The sequence below is a fragment of the Sarcophilus harrisii genome, chromosome 1, assembly GCF_902635505.1.
Source record: "Sarcophilus harrisii chromosome 1, mSarHar1.11, whole genome shotgun sequence".
Taxonomy (NCBI): domain Eukaryota; kingdom Metazoa; phylum Chordata; class Mammalia; order Dasyuromorphia; family Dasyuridae; genus Sarcophilus; species Sarcophilus harrisii.
The window spans coordinates 680,373,623-680,386,698 of NC_045426.1; the positions used below are offsets into that span (position 1 = coordinate 680,373,623).

Genomic DNA, 13,076 nt, shown 5'->3' on the forward strand with positions numbered 1-13,076 from the left:
AGAGCGTCTTCAAGGTTTCTTCTATCTCTAAATCTATGGTCCTGTGAGCCTTTCATTCTCTCATTGATCAGATAGATGAGGCAGAAAATAACTTTTGCTCTGTTTCATCCTGTGTGTGAAAGGAAAAGATAGTAAAGATGCCTCTAGAATTGGTTAATATATTTCTCTTCCCCTCCCACCCAGCAGCCTGTTTATTTTTGCAGCATTCCAACAATTCTCCTGGAGTTCAATGAAATGACAAAAACACCCTGTGAGAGGTTACTTTGTCAAGCCATGGAAAGCATTTTAATTACAGTTTGTATCACATGTATAAATAAATATTACATTCTTCCAGTCTACAATGCATTCTAGGAGTATCTTGTTAAAGGACCTGACTAGCTTACAAAGTTCCAGGGCCCATTGTCATTGAAGCTACTTTTTTTTTTTTTTTAGCAATTAAAAAGTACCAGTGCCCATAGTCGTCTTGGGAGAATGTCCATTTGCTGGCAATTGACTCCCCATTTGCCAGCTAGACAAGCCCCTTCTTCTCCCAGAGCAGACTACACAGGAGGACGTAGATTTTGGAATTAGAAAAGGGTTTGTTCACTACTGGTCGGTCTTCTACAATCACCAGCAATACTGGACTTTGGATGAAGGCATCTTTGCAATGTGCTGCTAGATACAATGTGCTGTTAAAAAACACAGTCAATCAACAATCTAACATAGATTTTTTTTTTCAGTTTGTGCTGGTACAAAAAAGGACACAAAAAAACTAAACAAAATGATTTAAATATTCCAGTTTTTTTCTTATTCTTTTTTATAGCTCTTATCTATTTTCTCTAGCACCTGCCCCATCTCCTGGGGTATAAAGGGAAATGTGGATCTCTTATTCCAATTCTTGGGCATACTTCTATCAAATGACCATTGAAATATCTTCTTCCCCAATCCATATATGGTTGGAAAAAAATCATAGAACTCTTATAGCTGTCAGTCAGGTGAGCCCTAATAAGACAGAGCTAGTCTTACCAGTCATGGTGGTACCCTGATATTCTTACTGAGTGAGCATGCAAAATAATTATCTCTATCATTGGTGGCCAATGATCATTGACATCTCCTGCCCCAGGAGGAATATAGGAGCTCTGGTTGGGGGGCACAAACACCTGCCAACAAGGTTGTTACTGCCCAGAAATGATGTAATCCTATTCCACAGGAGGGCTTAGTTTAGACTACTTCAAGGAGCTCATCCATCAAGGAGGAATGTAATTTATAGTTCATTTTGTGAAACAAATCCATCTCAATTCTTAGAAACAGAGGAATCAAAAGAAAAAAAAAAGAAAGGAAGGAAGATGATAAAGAGAGAAAACAAAACAAGAGAGAAATCTAATTCCAAGGAAAGATTTAGAAAGCATTCTTGATTCCATCAGAAGAAACAACTAAAATAGATGGAAGCCTTCTTCTGGCCTCCATTCTCAGTACCACAGGCTGTCTTCAGAAGAAGAAATGCAGTTAAAATTTACAGTGTCTCTTAGCAGACCCTATTTTTATATTTTGCTGCTTTATTAGAAATATAAACAGATTATGTTTATGTCTTTTTTATTTGTCTTTTTGCTTTTTTTAACAAATAATTTTTGGTAACTTGTCTGTATTTTTTTTTACTCATAAAATAATCTTCATATGTCCTCACCTTGCCCAGTTCATCACTTTCATTAGTCTGTTGCTTTCTCAAGTGTTCAGATTGCCTCAAAACTGCAATCAGCAGCTCCTGAAACACCATATAGCAAAACTGTCTTTCCCCAGCTACAGAAACTGCTATATTGTTTGTGATGGATTCCCCTGCTTTCCCCCCCTCCCACTTCCCCCCCAAACCCTGCCCCACTCTAGCTTCATTATCGGTACCAATATATAATGTAGAACTGAAGGCATCAAGGTGTGGTGGGTCCTTCAGCCAGAGGACCCTACACTTTGTCTTTGAATTTCTCCAAATAGTTTCTTAGTTCTTTGGAGTCACCCAGATCCATGTCCTGGCACACCCATTTGATGTCATCATCATTGCTACTGAGAATGGAGTTGACAGTGGGGCAGCCATCATCTGGAGGTATTGTTGTGAAGGTGGTAAATTTTACCCGCTTCCTTTTAGAAGTGGGGGAGTGTAGAGGGTCCGGTTTTTGTTCTTTCTCTTGCTTCCCCCCTAAGTCAGCAGACCTGTGGATCTGGCTCTGAACATGCTTCTGTGTATTACCATTGAGGAGGAGGTGATTGCTTTCTTCGTAGCCAAGTCCCCGGTCTATAATTGTGGTGTGCTCATCCTGCTGGGGTGATGTATCCCCAGAATTCTCCAATAGTTCAGCCTCATTGCCTAGCCAGACCCAATCATGGGAGTGGGTCATGGTGGCTTGGCCTTCTATTGGCACTTGCTTGTGACGATATTTCAGGGCAAATGTGGCACAGTTGATCAGAAAGACAAGGATGGCCAAACAGAAGACCCCCAGGAGTGCATACATTCCTATCTCAAGGTCACTTAACCCCCTGGTAGCTTGGACCAAGTCATTCTCTTCCAGCCCACCACTACTTTTTGGGAGGTCAACTTGGGCAGGGAAATTGGTAAAGTCAATGGGGATGTTCTGCAGCTGTCCGTCACCAGACAGTCTGCCTCCATCCAGCTTACTATTCTTCACCACTTTGTTGTTGATCAGTGATTTGACGGTGGTGGTGACTTTACGGAGAACACTCTCCTCTCGATCAATGGAGGAACCTCCAAAGTATCGTCCATCCTGGCCATAGCGTTCCTGGTCGGGGCCCTTTTGTCGGCGATCACTGGCGTGGTTCTCGATCTCATCGCCATCATAATCCCCTCCAAGGCTAGAGATGGCATCGTTCTGCCCAAACTTGACCTTGATGTTGCCCACACCCATGGCCAGCACACTCTTGCGCTTGGACTTCTGACAGGCTTCTGAGATCATCATGTCAACTTTGACGATCTGTCCTTGCCCTTCCCCTTCTGCCACCACGAGAGGCCACCTCAGCTCATGGCCCTGGTGCACGGACACGATGGTCTCGTCCAACGATGTGGCTGAGAGGGAGAAATCCTTGGGATCATAGATGTCCAGCGGTGTCACTGAGCCGTCGTTGAACTGGATCCACATGCTGACCACAGCTTCCTGAAAGAAAACAGGACAAATCATCATGATAGAATAACACCTGCAACTTGCAAAGAGCTTTACCATTTTCAAAGCTATTGAACATTCATACTCTACTGATCCCCTGCAACAAACCTATGAGTTAGGCAGGGTTGCTTTTATATATACATACATACAAACACATATAGACATATATATTTATACATATATAACATATACATGCATATATTTTATACATATATTTTACATGTATATACATATATATAGATACATATAGATATGTGCCACATATATATATATATATATATGCCTTTTATACAGATATATACAAATGTATATTTGTATATTTATGTATATGTATTATATATACACACATATTTATATTTACAGATGTGGAAGTTGAGTCCTTTTGCCCCATTAGAGGCAGTTGAAGGAGTGCTGCATCTGAAGGCTTGAAATTATAGGATCATTGATCTACAGATGGAAGAGACCTTAGTAGCCATTGCTTTCATTTTTCAGAAAAGGAAACTGAAGTCAGATGCCCAGTCAGGATTTGAACCCAGATCATCCTAATTCTAAGTCAAAGTTATTATTCTGGCTCTGCAATTTACCACCTGTGTGACTTTGAGTGAGGTACTTCTCTTCTCCGGGACTGAAAAATGATACTGTTGATCTAGATTTATTTATACACACACATACCCATATATTTAAATATTTGTTGAGACTCAATCTCTCCATCTTACTCAGGATGGAAGTGCAAAAGCTACTCATAGGCTTGGCCCTCACAGGAGAGCTTTCTGTAATCTAGAATGAAGGTGTCAATCTTTAGATCAAACTATTTCTCCCTCCTTATCTTAGAAGATCATACATTGCATAGTTTGCATTTTGTCTTAGATACTTATCAGTTATATCACCTTAGTCAAACTTTATTGGACCTTAATTTCCTCACCTACAAAACTACTGATCAGGGATGTTGAAGTTCTATCTAAATCTATGATCCTACAAATCTCATTTCAGTTCTCTGATCTGTAAAATGAGGGGATTAGAATCAGCCTCTAAGGTCTCCTTCTCCAAATCTAAAATTTTGTGAACCTCTTTGGACCTCATCTGTAAAATGAAAAGGTCCTTTTCTGTTCTAATCTGATTCTATAGTCCTATAATATCATCCTGCTTAGATCCACTCATCTTTCTTGAGAATTTAAATAAAGAAGCCACTTTGAAGAAAATATATCATTTCTTTGGGAAGTTGTGCTAACTCTAATCTTAAACCTAACTCCAAATCTAAATCCTTTAAACTAGATATCAGGATCAGAAAACACTCCCCTTGAGGCCTGGAAGCAACGCCCTCTAGAAATGGGACAGGGAATCTAACATGCTTTTCATTAAAGGCTTCACTTAAACAAGCACAGATATAGATTTAATATAATTGCTATGGCCATAATCTTAAAAAAAAAAAAACTCTATCCATTAAACATTAATTTGTGTGATTTATAAAAGCCCCTGCTTGAGCATAGAAAAAGTCTCCCCAGAAAACGACCAGTCCAATTGGACTGAGCCCTTTATTTGCCAAATGCTGTCCCCTTCCCTTCTTAGTCTGTGACACGAGATTGGAGAAGTCAAATCACTGAGCTCATTCTTTGGACGGAGAAGAAGGGAGGAAGATAGGAAGGAAAAGGAGGGGAGGGAGAACCATCCCTTGTAGACATTTACAGAGACAAGTGTTAGAAAAGAAAATAACAACCCCCCCCCCACTTTTTTCCTCCCCTTTTCAAACTCCCTCAGCCTCCTGGCAGATCCCTTTTTCCTTTGCTTGAGAAGCTAAAAAAACTAATGCATTTTTCTTTCAAGCCTGAACTTATTCCACCTTTGAAGCAAATTGGAACGCCCATTCCATTTCCATGTCAGCAAGATGCTGGCCATGGGCTCTTTCCTCTAGGATATCTCAGCGCTGGATGCCTGGTTTAATTGTGCTGTCTTTGCTCTTGGTGGGTAGTACCTGCAGAAATTACCATTAGGGGCAAATCAAAAGCAAATGATTGACATAGGTAGTTATTTGAGTTTCATTTCAATAATGAAGTGACTATTTATTTCTTAGGAGCAACACCTGATCTGGGAAATGAGGTGATTTGTTCCAACTCATTCTCCTTATCCTTCAATTATGGCTCTTAGGTTTGTGGGCCCTGGGCTTGTGAGAGGATGAGAGGTTCCCAGTTCTTTGAGAAGGCTTAAAGTGAACAGTAGCAGAGGAAGGGTCTTCTGTTTCTGAGATTCTGTATCTGGAAGCATCATGGGATCATAGAATAAAATTGGAGAAGACTTCATGGGCCTTCTACTCTCTTTTGACAGAGAAGCTGAGGTCCAGGAATGGACATGATAGAGCACTTAAAGAACTGATTTATGATTTATGGAGAAGGGATTAGATTGGTTTTGTTTGGTCCTAGAAGGCAGAACCAGGAACAGAGGGTAGAGGTTCTAGAGAGATCCTCTTAAATTCAAAGTTAAGAAAAATTTCCCCATAATTCATAGTTGTGTTCTTTCAGTCATATCTAACTATTTGTGTCCCTATTTGAGGTTTTCTTGGCAAAGATATTGGAGTGATTTGTCATTTCTTTTCCAGATCATTTGACAGATGAGAAACTGAGGTAAACAGGATAAAGTGAATTGTCCAGGGTCACCTACCTAATGTTTGAGTCTGGATTTGAACTCGGGTTTCTCTGACTTCAAGCCTGTGGTTCTATCCATTGTGCTACCTAGCTGCCTTCCCAACAATTAGAGCTATTCAGAAGAGGAAGAGGCTGTTTTCAGCCATTTACTCTCCTTGGAGGTCCCCACGTTGAGGCTTGTTGGGCATTCCTTTCAGAATGGATTCAAATAGAGGGCCACTGAGCTCCCTTTCATTGATCACTTTCTTCAAGGCAACTTGTCCCAGGTGGCAAGCAGTGAGATTCGAACCTCCAGAATGAGAGCTCTGCTCGTAGTGAATCCTACTGCTTCCCTCAAAGTTTTCTGCATTGCAGCATTCTGGGTACCCAGTTTCTGAGCAAACTAATTGTCTTCACCGATGATTATAGACGTAAAAGCTAGTAGAAGCTCCTCCTCAAGTCACTCTGGATACATATGATGTAACAAGTCTGGGATTCCAAAGGAAGGGATTTACCCAATATCATCTATGGTAGTATGGTGGCAGATCAAATCTTTGAAGAAAAGGACTGGCTTTTTTGTTTGTTTTTTATCTGTCCCCCCAGTAGAGTGCCTAGTAAAAAAGGCAGTTTTAATCACTGAGATGAGATTTCTTTCTTTTTCTTTTCTTTCTTTTTTTTTATTTTGAGATGAAATTTCAACTCAGTGCCTGTGACTTTAAATTTAGCACTCTTTTCCTGAAATGAGAATATTTGGGGAGCCCACTATTAAAGTGGTATATAACAGCCCACTATTGCTATTGTTATTATTTTCTTCTTCCTTCCTTTATAAAGAACGTGTGTGGTAGCTTGACTGCCTATACTATAGTGCAAAGAGCTGAGTTCAAATTCCACCTCTGCTATTTATTTTCTGTAACTTTGGGTGAGCTATATCACATGTCTGAGACTCAGTTTCTCCATAGGTATATATGAGGGAATTAGACAAGAGCGCCTCCATCTAAACTAGATGACTTCTCCCTATCTGTTGTTATGATCCTACAACACATGTTATTGCTGTTGGAACATGAGGAATTAGTCAAATTGGTCCAGTCTTCCCTCTTCTTTTTCCCTGCTGCCTTTTCCTACTTCCAATCCTTCTTTCTCTAGACCTAAGTTAGACCCCACTTTTTTGCCCCTACACTCATAATCCTTCTGGTGGTGGAAGCCCACAGCTATTGGTATAGCTTTTAAAATAGAGACATTGGTTATATCTGTCCCAAGACTTTTGATACAAATGGCCTCAATCAGCCTACGTGACAGCGCTTTGGAGCAATCTGGATGAACATTACCTATGGAGAGCAACCTCCCCAGCCTGTTACTACACAATCATCACACAAATTTACAGAATCGTCCTGGTTTTCATTTGTTACACTCTGGTTATAAACAAAGGGAATTGCTAGGCTTCTGGCTAATTTAGACCATTTCTCTGAAAACAACGAGGGATGGTTAACTCAGCAATAGACTTTGAGTGGGAAGAATATTTAATTTCCAAAGTGTGATCAGGAAAGGCTTTAGGAACTTGCAGAGGGAAAATCTGTAACAATCTGGTAGGGGGAGAGGGCAGAGAACTTGGGGATTCATAGTGGATTGGTAATTTGAAGTGAATTGGACTTGTGGTTATTCTCAAAGGGTAATGGGGCCACAAGAGAAGGAGAAAATGGAAATGAGAGTAGTAGAAATGGAGAACGCTGAAGAACAGTAGCCATGCTATAGGGCTAAGAGATAATTTAAAACATTTCACATTCCTGTATTTTAGTTTCCTTATCTAAAATGAGGAGTTTGGACTGGCCCCTGCAGTGCTTTCTAGCTTGAGACATATGAGCCTATGAAATAAGGACATTTAAATAAAGAGATCTTAAGTTTTTTTTGTTTTTTGTTTTTTAATGTTGTGGTGTCCCTTGGGCAGTCTGGTGTCCACTCCTTAAAATTTTTTTTTAATAACTGAGAAAAATGCTAATTTTCAATTAGAGGATAGTGAGCATAAACTTTTAATTCTTTTTCTCATCCAAATTCACAGATCCCTGAAATCTATCCACGAGTCACTTGGGAACCTGTGGACTCTAGGTTCAGAACCCTTAATCTAGACAAATTCATATTTTCAGAGGGTACCCCTCGTTCTGTATTTTCTTCATGACATAGCAAGGCATTTTTGGTGAATATCTTGTTTTTCACACATTTAAAAATGCCAAAATCTACTAAATGCTGAGGCCTGGGAGACATGTTGAGTCACAGTTATCCAAATCTGTGGAGGCTAAGAAAGCCCATTTCAATCTGATTTTCACGGTGATTTCTCTTCAGAAATTCCATGTAAAGAATGATATCAGCACAAAATAATGGCAGACAGTCCAAATTTTCAGTAAAGCTCCAAACAGAAACTCTCGTGACCTGGTAAAAGTTTGGGTTAAGTTCTTTTAATTACCTCATGAAAGAGAAGTAGACCATGGGATTTTCTTAGGAGAAGCCAGTGAATTTCCCCAAAGATTAGAAACTCTAAAAAAAAAAAAAAAGCAAACCCAACACCCGCCTAGGAATGATTTAGGATGCTGTCCTTCTCAGAGGCATTTCTGCAAATCAGATGAACTGCATCAATAAATCCCCTTTGATTCCCATGACAAGGTCCTCCAATTACTATCAAGAGGTGAAGATGGATTGGAGCCTTTTTATCTGTAAAAAGGCCGCCCTTCCCTGAGAACACTTCAAGAGCTGAGATGACAATTGCTCATGAAACTCATTAATTATCTACTCCAAGTAAACACTCCTCAGGTCTGGCTACTTGCTTTCCTCTCTTTTTCTTCCTCTCCCTTATCTAGCTCTTTTTTTTTTTTAAAGCCAATCATCACAACTTCCCATTATTTAGTGTCACTGAGATGACTAGAGCAAATAATTCTCTCTGAATGGACTGTGAATCTGAGAATGGTCATTATTAGCTCATTCCTAATGAGAGAGTTGACAAAATTCAAGACCAGTAAATGATGGACGCCCAGACTCATCAATGATTTCTAGATTGCATGCTGCCCAATTGAAGGTGTGAGCAGCATCCAAGAGACTTCCCACCTTTGTCTTCATTTTCTGGCTGTCCTTCAATTACTCTCCTATTTCTTCTTCTCATACCAGCTTGGTGACAGACCTTTTCATGGTTAATGCTGCTCCTTCTATCTAACAAACATTTGATAATCCAAATTTGATTGGTAATCCAATACATTTGAAACTGCTCTGAATACTCTTACTCTGAGTAAGTCACTTTACCTTTTTTGCCTTAGTTTCTTTACCTCTAAAATGAGCTGAAGAAGGAAATGGCAAACCATTTCAGTATCTTTGCCAAGAAAAGTCAAATAAGGCCACGAAGAATCAGATACCACTGAACAATGACAACAATAACAAAATGTATGTGTTGTCTCTTCAACTAGAATGAAACCCTTTGCATGAAGCTTTCTCAGTCTCCCCAGATTATCTTCTATCTATTCTGAATCTGTCTCACATGTACTTAGTTTTGTTATATGTTGTCTTTTTCCATTAGAATGTGAATTCTTGGAAGACAGTGCTGTTTTTAATGTTTCTTTGTATCCTCATCATTTAATAAATGCTTTTGGATAAAATATTTGATTAGCAGAGAAGTGAATAGAAGATAATTTGGGGAGGTGAGGGTATTAACGACTGGAGTGTGTGTATGTATATATATGTTATATATATATATATATGTGAATGTGTATGTGTCAGTATGTATGTGCATATGATTGTGAATGTGTATGTATGTATAAGATCTAGAAGAGCTTCAGACAGGAAATGGCATACAACTTGAGCTTGAAGAACCTAAGGTTGATGTGAGAAGGATATATATTCCAACCATAGAGGAATGACCTGTTTTGAACCAGGCAGATCCATGTTGGAATGTTCATGTTCTGGGAACAGTCAGTAATCCAGTTTGGTTAAAATGGAGTGAGTAAAAAGGGAGTCACATATAATAAGATTGGAAAGATAGGGTGGAGTTAGATTGTGGGGGGACTGAAATATGAGGGCAAGAAATTTGTATTTTTTTCCTGAAGGCAACTGGGAACAGTTGAAGATTTTAATGGAAGGGATTGATATAGTCAGACTTTCCTGAATGGAGAAGGAAAAGTTTGGTAGCAGGGATACTTCAAAAGTCCAGAGCAGAGATAATAAAAGCCTGAAGTAGGGTAGGTAGTGTGCTTGTAAGGAGAGAAAAGAGGGCAGATGGGAAAAACTACATGATTCCTTCAAATAGATTTTAGATTTTGGGGCTAGGACAGCTTTCATTTATACAGAATTTTATGGTTTTCAAGGTGTTTTCCATATGTAAATTCATTTGATCTTCATAGAAACAACCCTGTGGAATAGATGCAGAAATTGAGGCAGAGGTAGAGTGACCTAGCTAATGAATAATGTCTATCACAACACCCTTTGGAGCAGATGCTATTATTATTCTCATCTTATAGATAAAGAAATCGAGGCAGGCAGCAATGAAGTGACTTTCCAGGGTTACACAGCTAATATGTATCTGAAGTTGGATTTAAATGCAGGTTTTCCCAACTCCAGGTCTAGCACTGTATCCACTTTACCAAATAGCTGCTTGAATGTGCCTCTGGCTAAAACAGATCTGTATTCCTCTCAAAATTTGCTTAATGATCACATTGAGATGTAAGGAATTTTTTTTTTTAGTAAAACCAATATATAGCAAGGATACAGATAAGCTACTATCCTTTGGACATAGTGAATACATGGGGTCTGTGAAAGAAAATACCTATTTTTGAATATAAGGAAATATAAGTGCCGTGGGGCAAAGAAATGAAATTTAGAATATGGATTTAGAGCAAGTATTCTTTACTTTGAAAGAAACATCTATTTTGATTACTATATTTCAATATACTTGGTTTTCTTTGGCATCCTATGAATTTTATTTTGTGCATTTAAAAATATCATTCTGAGAAAGGCTCCATAAGCTTCCCTACACTACCCAAGGAACAAAAAAAGAAGCCCTACTCCAGAGAAAGGCCTCTATAGGGAGTCATGCATACTGAGGAACATCCCAGATCTGTTCCTTCACTGTTACTGTGAGTCACATAGGTCCCATGAGAAGCTGGGAACCATTAGACATGGGAGAAGAAGATTGCTTGATACTTTCTGGAAAGTGGAAGACTTTTTTTTGATAGATGAGACTGATAGCTTGATTAGCCATCTATGCTACAATTACTTATTGCCTCTTACTATTTCTCTCTTTCTTTGTTCCTGTCTCTATGTCTCTATCTCTCTCTTTGCTGTCACTGTCTCTGTCTCCTCTTTCCTCTGTCTGTCTGTCTGTCTATCTGTCTGTATCTCTCTCTCTAAAGAGCTCTCTGTAAGCAAAATGCCTTTGGTTAGCCTTCAATGAATTAAAAGGCTAGTCAAATCACTCCATAGATAAGATACTTCTCTCTATCATACTCTATCAATCTAGTGAAAGCCTTCCTCTTCACTGGCACTGGTGATACTCATCATTGCCAACAGTTTGTATACTAAAACATCAGCATAATGGTTCTGACCCAGGACATCACTTTTCAATTCAACCACTTCAGGGTACCTGCTATGAGGAAGGCAGCACATCGACTATACAAAGGGATAAAATCATAGTTGCTGCTCTCTGGGGGCTGACACTCTAATTAGTGGTAAGTATGAGGTAGGGGAATTTAAATATGTTACAAGGCAGAATATTATTGGGGCAAGAAAAGAGATTCAAGGGAAGGAAGTCCTCTAGGAAAATGGGAGGAAAGAAACAAAGGCATCCACTTGAGAGGAGAGGTTTCAGGAGGGGGGAGATAGCCATTGATTGAGGCCATTTGGAAGGGAGAGAGAGAAAACTTGGAAATGAGGAAGATGAAGGGGAAACAATAATAATCTTCAAGTATGTGAAGGGTTATCCCTCAAAAGGAAATGAGACTCAGAACAGAGTCAGAGGTTAGAATAAGAAACAACAGGAAGCAATTTTAGGTAGGCAGATTTCATCTCTATAACAAGAGAAATTTCCTTAACAAAGAGTTGTGCCAAAGTGGAATTTGTTATCTTCTTAGGAAACGAGTTACTCCTCACTGGGAGCCTTCAATCAGAAGCTAATCATTTCTCAGGGCATGCTTGCTATATCATTATTTCATCCACATTTTCTCTCCTCAAATATCCATTTCATTTATGGAACAAAATGGGTCCAGGCCCAAGCTTGTAAGAGTTAACATTCTATTCAAGGAGTTACAGAATGGAAACCAAGTATTAATGATGTAAAGTTGAGAGTGATAGGTACAAAGGAAAGGTCCACATAGAGCGCTCTGAGAAAATCTGGAGAGAGAACATTGCAAGGATGAGGTAATGAATGGATCATAGAAAAAGTCGTATCTACACTGGCCTCAAAAGGATGCTAAGAGGCAGAGAAATTGGAATTACTGTGCTCCAGGCCAATGTGAATGCTTATAAGTGGAGCTGTAACTAGGAAGTGACTGAGGCTTTGTTCCAGGGCACTGAAATTTAGAAGTTGCAAAAATGTTAAATTGCACTTGTGAAATGCTGAAATTTAAAATTATTCTCCACTTAAATGTTGGTAGAATTTTCACTCTTTCAGCAGCACAGAAACTGGTTGGCAAGAATAATTAATTAAATTGGGAAGCTACCAGATGGTATACTACCTCCATCTGTTACTATGTGTCTCCATACCAGGTTAGTTCTTTCATGGTCTATCCATTTTTCTTCCCCAGACAGTAACCTATCCGATGTGTCTCAACGTCTCTGTCTTTCCACACAGTTGAAATTCTAAGGTCACTCTCTCTTTGAGGATATCATCAAGATATTTCTTTTCCCACAAGTGAGTTGAGGCCAGGATTAGTATTACTTTCCTTTGGTTTGTGCTACTTGCCTTGGACAACAAAAGGACATTGTAAGAAATAGCATGCTAGCTTAGAATATCACAAGACCACTGATTTAAAATAGAAAGAAACCTTAGAGACAACTGAGTCTAACAAGTCCATTTTATAGATGCAGAAATCAAGGTTCGGATAGATTAGATAGCATGCTCAGGGTTCAAGATCTTGTGAATACTTGAGGCAGGATTTCAATCCAAACTTTCCTAATTTCAAGTTCACTTTTCTGTTCCACTATGCCACATAGTCTTTCTCTCATTATGTCATGCTGTCAAATTTGTGGAACAATTAGTAATTTAGTTTGGATGGAAAACAGAGGGCTTGGATGGAAGCAAATAACATGAAATAAAAGTATGAAGGAAAGCAAGAGTGGGTTTTAAATGGTA

General features: G+C 39.1%; 1 protein-coding gene across 1 annotated transcript in view; it reads right to left on the reverse strand.

The window, feature by feature from the left end:
- Nucleotides 1-262: 262 nt before the first annotated feature.
- TMEM132C (transmembrane protein 132C) overlaps nt 263-13,076 on the reverse strand; it is a 500,219-nt gene continuing 487,405 nt past the window's right edge. The window contains exon 9 of the mRNA XM_012542340.3: nt 263-3,137. Within this exon, the coding sequence (XP_012397794.2) occupies nt 1,935-3,137 (1,203 nt within the window). The 3' untranslated portion in view covers nt 263-1,934. The remainder of the gene's footprint in view (nt 3,138-13,076) is intronic.